This window comes from Heliconius melpomene, chromosome 17 (assembly GCF_056956725.1).
Source record: "Heliconius melpomene rosina isolate 202511_hmr_F chromosome 17, ASM5695672v1, whole genome shotgun sequence".
Classification (NCBI taxonomy): Eukaryota; Metazoa; Arthropoda; class Insecta; order Lepidoptera; family Nymphalidae; genus Heliconius; species Heliconius melpomene.
In genome coordinates, this window is record NC_140405.1 from 13,531,999 (window position 1) to 13,546,524 (window position 14,526).

At 36.3% G+C, this 14,526-nt stretch overlaps 1 protein-coding gene across 3 annotated transcripts in view; it reads left to right on the forward strand.

The window, feature by feature from the left end:
* The window catches only part of BRWD3 (bromodomain and WD repeat-containing protein), a 27,732-nt gene continuing 13,206 nt past the window's right edge, over nucleotides 1–14,526 (forward strand). For 2 of the 3 annotated variants that reach the window (XM_085201297.1, XM_085201295.1), the window contains exons 1-18: nucleotides 1–153; nucleotides 238–296; nucleotides 373–402; nucleotides 526–585; nucleotides 2,671–2,890; nucleotides 4,695–5,692; nucleotides 6,008–6,388; nucleotides 6,782–7,077; nucleotides 7,735–7,894; nucleotides 8,385–8,572; nucleotides 9,062–9,088; nucleotides 9,297–9,386; nucleotides 10,514–10,685; nucleotides 11,230–11,319; nucleotides 11,966–12,162; nucleotides 12,876–12,982; nucleotides 13,117–13,204; nucleotides 13,873–13,993. In XM_085201297.1, coding sequence (XP_085057423.1) covers nucleotides 117–153; nucleotides 238–296; nucleotides 373–402; nucleotides 526–585; nucleotides 2,671–2,890; nucleotides 4,695–5,692; nucleotides 6,008–6,388; nucleotides 6,782–7,077; nucleotides 7,735–7,894; nucleotides 8,385–8,572; nucleotides 9,062–9,088; nucleotides 9,297–9,386; nucleotides 10,514–10,685; nucleotides 11,230–11,319; nucleotides 11,966–12,162; nucleotides 12,876–12,982; nucleotides 13,117–13,204; nucleotides 13,873–13,993 — 3,321 coding nt within the window. In that variant the 5' untranslated portion in view covers nucleotides 1–116. The remainder of the gene's footprint in view (nucleotides 154–237; nucleotides 297–372; nucleotides 403–525; nucleotides 586–2,670; nucleotides 2,891–4,694; nucleotides 5,693–6,007; nucleotides 6,389–6,781; nucleotides 7,078–7,734; nucleotides 7,895–8,384; nucleotides 8,573–9,061; nucleotides 9,089–9,296; nucleotides 9,387–10,513; nucleotides 10,686–11,229; nucleotides 11,320–11,965; nucleotides 12,163–12,875; nucleotides 12,983–13,116; nucleotides 13,205–13,872; nucleotides 13,994–14,526) is intronic. The other variant, XM_085201296.1, reaches the window with a different exon arrangement.

Consider the following 14,526-nt stretch of genomic DNA (forward strand, 5'->3'; position numbering starts at 1 on the left):
GGAGGTGCATTATCTTTCGTCAACAATGTAATGTCCTAAGTGAAATGTTTGATGGATTTTAACAGTGTTTGTGATGATTGACGTCTATTTTGGCCTAATATATTGAATATAGGATTATGGAGGATTCCGACGAGGTGGTTAATGTCGTCCCAGGTGAGTTTAGTGCTTCAAAACCGAGCTACATAATGTGAGTGTCTTACGTGCGAGGTCGTGTAATGTTAGCTTTCCCGGTTTCAGAACTCTACTTTTTGATAGCGAAATTTCTCTCCGGCGGACCTCTTAAAGAAACTGCAAAGGTGAATATGTTAAAATTATAATTGTAGATTAATATTGTGGAATCAAAAATACTAATACAAACGTTTTATTTTACAGACTTTGCTAAAAGAGTTGCAGAGTGTAGAGGTGAGTTTCAAGCTTTTCCTAGCCGGGTTTAGAGCTTATTGTTGTTTTGGTTGGGCACGTGGTGGCTGTCAAAGTCGTTGAAAGTTTACTAAATAGGTTCTTTTGCGTATTTTCGTGTTGCAGGTGCTGCCCCGCCGCCTCGACTGGGAGGGCAACCACCATTCCCAAACTTACAATGAATTGGTAAGTGTACAAACAATTTTACCGCGAAAACTTGTGTTTATTTACATTTCCTCGACAGATTAGCGTTTGGAAAAAAATGTAATATCGAAAAAATGCGAAAATCTACTGTTTTACAATTAATGAAGGTGCGTTCATGAAAATTCGACAGAAGATCAGCAAAATTATTTTTATTGGGTTTCAGTTATTATTTTCAATAATTTTTGCATTTTACGAAAAATCTGATATATCATTCATACGATCTTTGTGATCATGTAAATCAGGGCGCCGCTATCCCTTTCTAGCATGTAGTATGTCAATATACCTGTTTCCGTCTAACACCCGATCTGTCGTTCGCTAGGTTCTTATTGGACGATGAGAGCCGAGTTGGCATTATTGTTCACGATAATGGCGGACACAAAGGGGCGCTAAAATTTAAAAATATTATTTGCTAAACATTTTTGTTTAAAGTTAATTCACTAATTTCAATTTTTTTTTATTAAAATGATGGCCTAGTTTACAAAAATATTATTGTAAAGAATAGGTCTGTACAAATGAATTGTTTTATTTATCACTTTTCACTTGTATTCAATCCTTGAGCAATGAAAGTAGGTAATAAAAACATTGAATTTTTCAATTTTAATTTTAAAATATTAACACACTGAGGCCAGTCTGAGATTGATACAGAGGTACAAAGTGAGACTGTAAGAGACTGGTTGCGGGTTTGATTCCCACTAGAGGAAATGAAATATTTATGTAAATGTATATTTTCATTTCTTCGTTCGCTAGTTCCGTCACTCAACACGTGCCTCCACAATTCAGTGGAAAGTGGGGAATGGAGTGTCTTAATATTAGCTTTCCTCTGCCTACCCTACTGTGGGTGGGATACAGCATGTAGCTGACTTAATTTGATTTAATTTTGAACTCACTAAGATAGAACAATATTTAAAAACATAAACATTTGAACATACTAGTATAAAACACATGGTCATGGATGTTTTCCAAGGGTTAAAATTATGCTTAAACTTATAGTTATTACCTTATTTAGTTTTTATTTTAATGAACTTAAAGCTTCATATAAGAGTAAGAAAACATTTTTTAAGTGTAAAGATATGTGGTAGTTTAGCATGTTCACATGCAAGCAAAGTGAAAGTAGAACTTAAAATATTTATTGGTTTCATAATCATTTTCTTTGGAATAGATTTTAACTATTTTATATAAAAAAGAAATTGGATATAACATGGACTCTGTTAATAAAACTATAAAAAGAAGTTACAGATAAAGAAATATAAGTTCATGTCTTTTATACCAGCCAAATGAAATAGAAAAAGAAATTAGAGGGTATCGTGTTGCAATTGCTCAACTATTTTAATTTCTGCAATATTTTTATACTAGCGGACGCGCGCAGCTTCGCTTGCGTATTTAAGGGTGAATTCTAATAACCCATGAAACATGTGTTCAATGAAATATTTTTAAGAGTCTAAATTTCACTTTTTATAAAAATCGGTGGCGATTTAAAGATTTTTTCATACAAACTTTCAACCCTTTATTTGCACCCTTAGTGGGTGAATTCTAGAAAACCATGAAACATTTGTTTAATTATATACGTTTAAGAGTTTGAATTTCAAATTTTATAAAAATTGGTGACAATTTAAAAAAACCTATACAAACTTTCAACCCCTTATTTGCACCCTTAGGGGGAGAATTCTAGAAAACGATGAAACACGTGTTCAATTAAATACTTTTAAAAATCTAAATTTCAAATTTTATAAAAATCGGTGCCGATTTAATTTTTTTTCCATACAAACTTTGAACCCCTATTTCACCCCTTTAGGGTAAAAATTTTTCAAAATCCCTTCTTAGTGAATGTCCAGATTACGAAAGTAAACTTTTGTCCAAATTTAACGTTTCTACCATCAGCGGTTACGGCTGTGCGTGCGTCTTACCTCAGTGAGGACAATTCCTTTTATATATATAGATATTGGATTCAACACGACAATTAGACGTTGCCTGGAGAACGGAATGTTAATACTAGGTTCCCTATACCCACTCTGCTATATACGGGATAGAGCGTGAAGCTAAAATAATAACAATTTCAATTATTTACAGGAATCGCAATATTCAGAAATATCATGGGACCGTTTGGCCTCAGTGTGCAAGAGGGCACTACACATTGCACGTAAACCGGAGCTGCCGCTTTCTAACACCGCAGACGTACAGATATTATCACAGCAACAGAAACAAATAAGTGCTAGATTATCTGTGTTAAGTGAATCGTTGGTACGACCGAAGCCTAAGTATGCGTCATTTAAACAGGATCATACATTGGGTTAGTAGTTTTTAACTGTGACTTTGCCTACATGGTTCAATGTAGTAAATAACTAAGCTTTGTGTATACATAACATATGAGACATTCTAAACATGGGAGTTAATCCTGACTGCAGGTACAGTGTGTTACAATGAGAGAATTAGCACAATATCTTTATGTGGACTTTCGATATATAACAACCTCCTAAAAGCAATTTTTAATTTTAAGTAAGTTCCTGAGATTAGTGTGTTCAACCAATCAAACTTAGTTTCATAATATTGGTAAAGATAAGATATTTTCATATACCCTAGTGTACCTAATTTATGGTTCAACTAAAAAATTAAAGCAAATTTGCTTTAAAAATATTTTCATAAAACTATTTTTTTTTGGGTTCCGTACCTTTTAAGGAAAAAAGAAACCCTTATAATATCACTTTGTTGTCTGTCTGTCTGTCAGTCTGTCAAGAGCCTGCATCTGAGGAACACTTGATGTTATCCAGTTAAAAGTAATCCGTGGTCGCGGGTAGGTATTGTCACAATATACTCAGATCTACGGTCCCTTGATTTCCTAAAAAAATCGTATGTCTATATTTACTTAGAAATGATATAGCCGTTTATATCGCAAAAAACATGTATTTCGACACTATAATCAAAATTAATAGGGTCCCTCCGGTTGACTTAGAATTATGAAATTTGACAGGTAGTAGTAGTTAAATAAGATATTTGAAAATAATTTGTCTGTAATCACATTTATGGTGAAATACTAAAAAATAATCTATACTAATATAATAAAGCGGAAGAGTTTGTTTGTTTGTTTGTTTGTTTGTTTGTTTGTTTGTTTGTTTGAACGCTAAGATCTCTGGATCTACTGGTCCGATTTACTATGTTTTTGTTTTGTATGAAAGCTGCATTCTTCAGAAGTGCTATAGGCTATATAATATTACATTACACATATATACTAATAAATTAAAATACTTTCTAATTTGACATGCAATTTATTCTGCCATGTTAATTACAACCGTCGTTGCTAAGCACCGGTTTGCAAAGTTTCTTTGTTGTTTTAAGAAAACGTCACCCAAAATGAACTTATATTTTGATATTCATCCTTATAAAAATAAATATATTATATAATATTTAATAAATATTCTTATAGTTCAAGCAGGCGTAGCCGCGTCCGGGTCCACTAGTAAAAAAATAAAATAATAATATTTTATCTGATACTTTATTTGAACTAGCGGCTTGAATACATAATAATTTATTTATTATATACTAGTGGACCCGAACGCGGCTACGCCCGCTTGAACTATACGAATATTTATTAAATATATTTATGAAAATATTTTCAGTTTTCAATAGAGAAATGTATTAAGCAAGCTCATTTCGGGTGACGTTTTCTTACAATAAACTTTGCAAATCGTTGCTTAGCAACGACGGTTGTTATTAACATGGCGCAATTAATTGCATGTCAAATTAATAAGTATTTTAATATATATAGAAAATATTACAAATATGAGAAAAAAAAGTATCCTATGTTCATCCCGAGACCCTCAAGTATTTCTATATGAGTATTTTATCACAATTAAATTAGCTGTTTGGCCCTGATTGCGTAAAAGACAGACAGACAGAGTTACTTTCGAATTTATAATATAGGTATGGATTGAAGCCGTTAGGTCAAGTGACGTATTAGATAAAAGGGCCCTGGTTAAGCTAAGCTTGAATTTCAGAAAAAAACCCGAGGTCTCCAATTTTTAAACGGAACACTCGGTGAGCGAGCCTGACTCGCGCTTGTCCGGTTTTTTATATCAATGATTTATTTTAATTCACAGTCCGTAGACTGATATCCCGTGAACTGGGTGCCGGAGGTGGAACCACAGCATCAGGAGGAGCTGGAGTCAGTGGTAACCACCCTCGAGCTCCACGCCCCTTCCCGGCCAGACTTCTAAAAGGATTGACTTTACAAAGACGAACTCTGGGCCATCTATCGGCTGTGTACTGTTTAGCTTTTGACAGAACTGGCCGATATGTCTTGACTGGAGCTGATGATCTACTAGTCAAAGTATGGAGTGCAATCGATGGAAGATTAGCAGCTACCCTCAGAGGTGCTGGTGCGGAGATAACGGATGTCTGTGCTTCATATGATGGTGCTTTACTAGCATGTGGTTCAGTGGAACGTCTTGTACGCGTGTGGTGCCTAGCTACGGGTGCTCCGAAAGCAGTTCTTCATGCCCACGCTGGTACTATAACATCAGTTCAATGGTCTCCCGGAGCTCATGGGGAGTTGAGGTGGCTGGCATCGACCAGCACAGATGGATCTGTCGCTTTTTGGACATGTTCTCGGGAGGGTCAGTTCCTATCGCAGCCAGTTCAGTATGTGGAACGATTAAGACCTGGTGCCTGTCACATGATATGCGCCGCATGGTCTGCAGGAGGAGCCTTCTTGGCAGCTGGATCGGCAGATCAACGCGTCAGAGTCTATGCTCTAGAAGCAAGTGGGCCACGTCGTGTCCTAGAGACGGCGGCACATTCAGACGCAGTAGACTCCTTAGCGTGGGCTCACAGAGGTCTTAGATTCGTTTCCGGAAGTAAAGATGGCACGGCAGCGTTATGGACATTACATGCTACTCAGTGGCGCCATATAGTGTTAAGAGTTGCTCCGAAAGGTGATACAGGAACAGAAGACGCTGGAAGGAAATTGAAAGTGACAATGGTTTGTTGGGATAGAAGTGATGCTTACGTGTTGACAGCAGTGTCAGATAGTTCAGTGAGAGTGTGGTGTGCTAAACGAGCAGTGCAGATTCGAGTCTTGGCTGGGCACCGGGATGAGGTGTGTATGTTATTTTTGGAAAAAATATTAATGTATCTCACATAGCCTAGGACAGGTAGTGTTACTCAGTGTTAAAACAGTCTGTTCCCCAGTCAGCGCCCAGTTTTTGAGACATTGCATGCTAAGTGTTAGAACTCAGCGTCGCATTTCTACATTTTACAAGAACGCGACAACAAGAATGATTCATTCTCATTTTAATCATTATATACAAGATATAGAATATAAATAATTATAGCCTCAATGTAAATGTATACTTTTATATTGTACATTATTAAAATACAAAGCTAAATAGTATTATAACCTTCATTTCTATAGGCCTACGTCCTAGAAGCCCATCCTATTTTACCAGGCGTAGTACTATCAGCTGGCCACGACGGCCAGTTATTCATATGGAGTGCAGAACAAGAGGAACCATTGGCACGGTTTCACAATGTCATAGCTGGACAAGGCGAGGGCGCTCTATTCGATGCCCGTTGGGGGGCATGTGGTGCTCGAGTGGCAGCAAGTGATTCACATGGTCACTTACTTTTGTTAGGACTCGGGGCTGGTCATTCGAGACTATCCAAGTTGCCTTTGGAGCTATTCTTCCATACTGATTATAGACCCTTGGCAAGAGACGCTCTAGGTGGGGCACTTGATGAGCAAACTGATCTACCACCACATTTAATGCCACCACCATTTTTGGTTGATGTTGAGGTGATTATTTTATGTTTGTTTATGGTTGTTTTTTACATATGTTTGAGTATTATATTTTTTTATACAAAGATCATCAAAATAAAAATACTATTAATTGGTCTTGCTTTAACAAAGTGAGACATTAGAATTTTCTATTAAAGATGCTATTTGTAAGAATAAAGCTGAGAATCAATTAATTATTTTAGTTAGTTAAATCTATATTTAGTGTGTACAATGTAGTTGTGTAAAAACTTAAAAAAATATTTACACATCATAGTTATTTTTTTATTATGTAAAATCTCTATACATAATCTAAATGAAAATTGACTTTTAATATGTCTTAAAGAAGAAATCTAATATGACAAAAAATCATGTATTAACTTACAATTAATCCTGTTTGGTTTACGATTTCAGGGAGCACCTCACCCACCAGAATTCCAACGTCTAGTCCCAGGCAGAGAAGCCCTACCCCTAGAACAACTAGTGCCCCGTACTCGCTTAGATGCCATGATAGAAGCCCTAGCTGCCGACCCCCTAACACCGCAGGGGGAGGCAGGCGCAGGACCAGGGGCCGGGGGGCATGGCGTCTGGAGAGGAGAGGGCGTGCGACACACGGCGGGCTCATGGCAGGGGCTGGACGTGCCGCTCAGCACGAGGCCGATCGTGCCCCCCCTGTCGTACTACTCGCGGGAGGAGGTGGAGAGGGCGAGGTGAGTTGCGGGTACATACACATCCCCTTGCTCCTCCTGACATACCAGGGGGAGGCGGGCGTGTTCCTCCGGGAGCCGAATCAGAGAGGGGAGGGGGGGCGTATAGACAGTACTTAGCCACTCCTGACACTCAGGGGGGATAAAATATAATTATTTTTCACTTTCCTTTCTTTGTTTCATCTAGAAAATAGATGTTGTAGTATTTCTACTAATTAAACATCATTGAAAAGTACTTTTTAAAAAATACATCAAAATTTGGACGTGGTGGGATTTTAAGCCACGCCTCTAAGAAACAGTCCAAGCACTCAGATCAACTATGCCATCGAGTCATTTTCATTGAACTACGAGAGTAGAAATTCTGTGCTACTCAAAACACTGCCTCAAGAATTCTGCAGAAAGTGATGAACCAGAAGTGTCTTTATTGAGAACGAAGTGTCTTAATACTAGGTTCCCAGGTTCCCTCTGCCTAATAATACTAATAATACTACTGAACGGATTTAGATTAAACTTTACAGCAATATAGCTTATATATCAGAATACCAATTATCTATGTAAATATTTTGTATAATTTGGCTATAATATAACAATAAATTTAAACGGGCGGAGCCGCGTTTAGGATGCTAGTATAATATTATATTGTTTTTATTTCCCCAACAGTACAGAAATGAACGCGTTCGAGATGTCTTGGTACAAGCGTGAGATGAGACGACGTCCCGTCATGATTAGTACAGCAGTAGAGGGGCCGAGGCGAAGGCCGGGGCGACGCCCCAGGGCGGCTCCGAGGACTAGGCCTGCGCCACCCAGACAGGCGCCTACGGTAATGTGTTAAATATTAATATAAGTCCAGTCGTAGTGCTAAGGCATAAGCGTGCGACTGTAAATGCGACATATTTTGTCATTTAACAAAGACAAACTGAATATTTTTTTTATGAAACCAATCCTTTCATAGCAACGATTTTACATCGTACAAGAAAATTACGTAAATCATATAAGTAATCAGAATATTTGGTGTACATACATAAAAAGGAGTATATCAACCGAATTAAGAACATCCTCCTTTTTGAAGATAGTTAATAATAAAAAAAAAAATCATTTGTTATTTATTAAAATTGTTTGTCTTATTTAAAATTTACGCATCTCAAGTGTTTCTTTTAACTTTTCAATACATTTTTTTTTATTTTTGTAGTTCTTAAATATTAATAGCCAATTCCTATTAATTCAGATACAATCACTGTGCTATAAATAACCGATATTGACAAACCAAGCAAAACAGATTTTCTCATAAAATGTATATTTAAAAATTCCAGATGCGAATAGAGGATGACGTGCCAGACATCATAGACGAGACTGGTAGCGACACGTCAGACGAGTCAGTGCGACTATCCGGATCGCGGTCTTCCCACACTTCCCGCTCATCCCGATCATCATCACACTCTCACTCTTCTAAAACTTCCCATGGAAGAAATTCCAGTGTTGATATATTTGATTCCGATAGGTTAGTTAATTTTTTATGTTATTAATTGTTAATTCAAAGTTTTATTAGTGCTCCACTTGCGGGTTCACCCGCTTCACACATGTTTACACATTCGTCTGTTAGAACACAAATGTGTTCTTTTGGTATTTATATTAATGATTACAAATTCACGCATAAGAACACACAACCACACAAGAAATTTGCACTCTCATGAGAGCAGATTTGTAATTGCACATCCATACATGTGATCTGCCATCTACACAGATCTCACGTTTACACATGTGAACCGACATCCACACATGTGATCTCACTTCCATACACGTGATCACTTGATGTATGCATATATTGAAAATGAATTTATTTTATGCTATGTAAGGTAAATGTATCAGTTTCTTGTATCTATACAGTAGTATTTGTTTTTATTTTACCTATGTGATTTATTTATATATTCCTTTCCGTTATATGAATATATGAATGAATTGATTATTTTTTATCTTTCTTGGGTTTCAGTTCACATTCGGCTAGCAAAAGTGACAGGTTAGTTAATATTTGATTATAAATTAATATTTACTTGGTAGGTTTGATTCCCATTAAACAAAAGAAAATTTTAGTCAAGTTTAGAGCCGATCATGATATCTAAAAATATTTTGCAGAAGGGCCAATGAGGGCCATGGTTTTAATTTTTAACTGATATTTTATTTATGTTTTATATAATGATATTTATTTTTGTAAAATTTTTTTTCAGTTCAGCGTCGTCACAATATTCAGATTGGGAAGCTGGTACCGCTTTGGCACCACCCGCTCGAGCGAGACGAAGACCTGTGCCTACTACAAGGTATTACGAAAACGAGAAACAGTTTCAAGCATGTATCTCGCATCTTGCAGGGTAGACAGACGGATCCCAGTGTTAACACTCTGACCTACACTTTTCGTCCAATGTTTAATTTTTGAAATATTGTGTTCAGTCGCTGAAATAAATTCTTTTAACGATAAATGTATAACAATTTAATTCATAAAATATAATAAGATTAATGTTTACAAGAGAAAGAGAGATAGTACTAATGGACATAGTAAGATAATAAGATTTTTCTTACTCACCATTATTAGAAATTTTAAATGGAACTATTTAACTTTAATCGTGTATATTTAGTATTATATATTTTTGGCAATCAGACGTTCCGATTACCTACTATATCAAACTAGTTTGATATAATAATTATGTCAACTGACAAATGAATGCCTCAATATAGCCGTGACCATGGACTACTGCAAAGTGTCTGATAGTCCGGTTAAATAGTTTCATTTAAAAAGAGATATTAATAAACTAGTATCCCAATCGTGGCTAACTTATAATACGTGAGGTTTTTTATTTATTTATTTATATATACTTTATATATACCGGGTATATTATGAAGGTCGCGTGGCGCAGTGGCACGAGGGTGTGAATGTAACGCGACAGTTGTAGGATCTATCCTCACTCGAGTAAAATATCTCTTTACGTTTATATTTCCATTTCCTCGCTCTGGTGTCGATGCAAATTGCGGCGTTGAGTTCTGCCACTCAACACGCAATGCCTCGAGTATTCGGCAAAAAGTGGAGAACGGAGTGTCTTAACACTAGGTTCCCTCTGCCTACCCTGTTGTGTGCGGGATACAGCGTGAAGCTTAATAAAATAATTACTTTATTGTACACCACAAATAGAAAGCAACCAAAGTTACAACTTACATCTCGGAAATGAACATAACATTGTGTTAAGTACAAAACGCGGTCTTATCGCTAATTAGAGATTTCTTCCAGACAACCTTGAGGTTAGGAGATATAAAACCAAAAATATATGGGTGATGTAAATCATTTATACATAAATAATATTTATTTTATGTTTTTTTTGCGTTGGAAATTAAAAACCACATTGATTGATATAGTAATTTGTTTTATACTACATATAGATAACTTTTTTTCAAGATACAGTCCGAGCACGTCAACGACAAAACGTGCAACGGGCGGTCCAAGTACGAGTACAGCAAGTGTAGAGGTACCGGAGTTGTATCGCGTGGGAGAGTGGCTGACCGCGGTTCTGCCCCGCAAAGCGCCATATCACCCTCAGATGGGTGACCATTGCTTTTATTTTAGATTGGTGAGTGTTTAGTATGTCGTGCGCAGATAATCATATTATATTGAATTAATAAAAGTTATCAAAAATTATGGAAATATGTGAAATTTGAGATTTTTATTAATTTATTTATAAATTCTTCATTTTAATATAAGACTGCGTTAATGTTAAAATGCGTAATATCACCTTTATTCCTACATGTCTCTGATCCAGTTTTTTATTTAGTCTCTGTGCGCCTGGTTTCTGCTCTTTTGCTTTTCCATCTTTTTAATGAAGCATGTAGAAAAAAAATATTCTTCACATTTTGCAATAACATTGAGCAAATTCAATAAGTTATATTTATATTGTGCAATAATATCAAATGTGAAATGTGTTAAAAAGAGGAATGAACTGACCCACTAGACCCAAAAATAGAAACATAGCTTAATATTACTTATACTAGTGGAGATAGAACTCACAACTAATGCGTGCTCAGTTTCACGGAACTTCCCACTGCGCCACAATCAAATAATAAGTTTTTTTTATTTTCTTTAATTCATAAAGTTATTATCACAATTGCCATTGTCAGGGTCACCAAAGGTACTTTGAAGCCGTGGCAGAGAAGGATCTCTATAAAATACATCCTCGAGACAAACCGTGGGAGCGAATGCAGATATGTGTAAGTGTATGGATATATTTTTTATTTTTACGTTTTTTTTTAATATTATATTTAGAAATAGATTAAAAAGGGCAGCTTCACGCTTTTTTCCATTAATAACAGGGCAGATAAACTATCGTTAAGACACTACGTTCCCTACGCATCGCCCAATTTTCAAGATGCTGGTTGAGTGGCACGCCGGGTTATTCCAGAGTCAAGAGTTCGTCATGTCACACTGAAACAGCCTGGCTGTAAAGTTAATATTTGTGGGTTTGATTCTCACACGAAAATAATTAAATCTAATCTAGACGCTATATCCCTAGCGCGGTAGTTAGAGAAAAGCGTCATACGCTACAGTGTCTGTATACCTCTTTCGCCTCATCCGTTATCATCAACCTCTTCATACATGCCCTTCCGGGGTCCTCCTGCTATTATTCAATAATATTTTTTATTGCTGCTTTCCAACTATTTCTGACATTGTATGTTGAGTGGTGGAACTCAACGCAGCGCTTTGCCTCGTTACCAGAGCGAGAAAATGAATATATTTAATATTTCATTCCCCCGAGTGGAAGACCAACTCGCAATAGTTGAGTTTACATTCGTACGACTGTACTGCTGCGCCACGATGGCTTCAAAATTTACTCAATCATTCGTTATTTTTTTTCAGGACTGCGAATCAGTAAAAGTGGTTGGCATAAAGTACGTAATAAAACCACCAAGGGTAGTCAGTTTGAAGTTAGCGCGGGCTAGGGATGGGCGCTCGTTCACCGTCAGATACCACGACATGCCCGACGTGATAGACTTCCTGGTTCTGTCCCATCACTACGAGGCGGCCGTGGCCAGGTGTTGGGGCGCTGGGGATAGGTGAGTGCAGTTTTTGTTTTTTTTTAATGTTCGGGTACGTCACTATCTATGGGTCTATCGGTTACGGTTTTTAACTGTCTTTAAAAAGGAGTTTATTAGTGTAATTAGTGAATTTTGTATTTTTTTCTGCTTTACCGGTATTATATTTCTAAACTAAGATAATATTATTTACAGTGCTATCTTTCAATCATTTAGTATACTACTTCCATAAGTCCATAGATAAGTATTTTTTAAACAACCTTTTCTTGACGTCTTCACCTTTTATCTCATGCCTTCGTGAATAGAGTACAATTATAAATTGATTTATTGAATCTTCCAAACATGTGTGGTTTTATTGTTTTTAGTTTATTTTTTAAAGTAAGTACATTCTTACTTAGAAAACAATCCAAGTTTCATCAATATTACTTAAGTAGTTTTTGAGGCATGAATATGATATTTAAGTACGTAAATGCACTATATGGGAACCTAGATTATTTTTCATGTTTATGTTTAAACAAAGTTTATTTTACTAATAATACGTAAATATGAAAAAATGAAATTAAAAAATACAACCAGCTTCAAACATCTGTCAATTACGAAATGCACGACTACCCATATCCTAATTACCTTTTTTTATAGCTTCACGATGTACCCCGCATATATCAACAAAAGTAGAGTGAAACTAGTGTTGAAAAAGTGCTAATACTCAAAATATTTGTTTTTCCATTTCTTAGGTTCCGCTGTATGATAGACGACTCCTGGTGGACGGGGCAAGTGTTGGAGCGGTCGCAGCCCGCCCACGGCTCACAAGATAGTGATGTTAACGCTAATGATGCGGCTTGTGAGTTATTTATTTTTTTATTATTAGGATTTAGTTGTTTTTAGCTTTTACAGTCAAAAAGAACCTAGTGTTTAACACTAAGTGATTGTAACAGTACTAACTTTTTACAAATTTACATTTTTTTATATTTCCAGCACATTTCCTTTCGTTGCGAGTGCGTTGGGATAATGGTGAAGTGGAACGCCTATCGCCATGGGATCTGGAACCTATTGATCCTGAAAGGTAGTTACAATAAAAATAATACTAGTAAAAAAAAATATTTTTTTCCAGATTGTTTTCCATAAAAAAAATATACATTCATTATTCAGCACCTCCAATAGTGGGATTATCATTAGATAACATGGCAAAACTTTATTTGGACACAGATATCCAATGCCTGTGGTTTCCATGTGGAGCTACATAAGATTTTAATCATACTTTTAGTAAGGGAGGATATAGAGAATTGTAGTGAGCCACTAGAAATTAAGACAGTCAGGGCATCAACTAGCAGGGCAGCTAACTGTCCCGGAAGCTATCAGTCTACTTAGAAAGAGACGAGATATCTTTGAAGAATGCAGCGGACTTTGTTAAAGAATGGTTGTGGCACTGGAGAGTGCCGTTCCGCCTTAATGTTTAAAGCACCCTCCACATCTGTTTATAGTCTTATGACTTATTGTAAGATAAAAGTCTAGAAATAAAATATAGCTTAATTTATAGAGTATTGGGTATTTGCCAATATATTTCTACAGAGATGCTAACAACAAATAATAAATTGAAATAAGACATGCCTTGATTTTCTATCGGTGCTAGTTCGAGTCCGGCTCAGACACGTTTCTAAATATTTTCTCTCCTTAGTTTTTACATAACGAAAATAAATGTTTATTCCATCTATTATATATTCTTTTCACAAGACTACCATCAGAGCCCGGTGGCGCAGTAGCAGTGTTGCCTCACGAATTGGAGGCGGTGTTAGCGAGGTCACACGAGTGGCCGCCGCAAGCTTGTAGAAATATAGCTCAGCACATATCACAGGTATGGTGTTTAGGTAGACTTTTTTTGCTTCACACTGTATCCTCCATATAGCAGAGAAGGCAGAGGGAACTTAGTGTTAGGACAGTATGTTCTTTGTGTTCTACCAGAATACGAAATATTGTCTGTTGAATGGCGGAACTGAACACCGCGTTTTGTTTTTATCAGAGTATGATAATAAAAATAAATATATTAATTGACCCGCGCAGGGATAAGACCCACACATCTATAAGCGGATGCTATGCCATATGATAGATATAAATTGAGATTTGATTGATTGAGAAATATTGAGAAAAACAAAATTAAAAATAAAATTTAAAAATAAACAAAAACCTCGACTGCATAAAACTAAAAACAAAAGAATAAGTTTATTAGGATTTACAGTCGGGACCTCTTTAAATTATGCGGGGCTCCTGGTAAAGATTGAATTGATTGAAGAATTACTTAAGAGGTTCCGACTGTTAATCCTGCGAGAACGGCCGAAGCTGCGAACGTTAGTATAGTATAAAAAAAATGTTGAAAATAATTAACTTTAA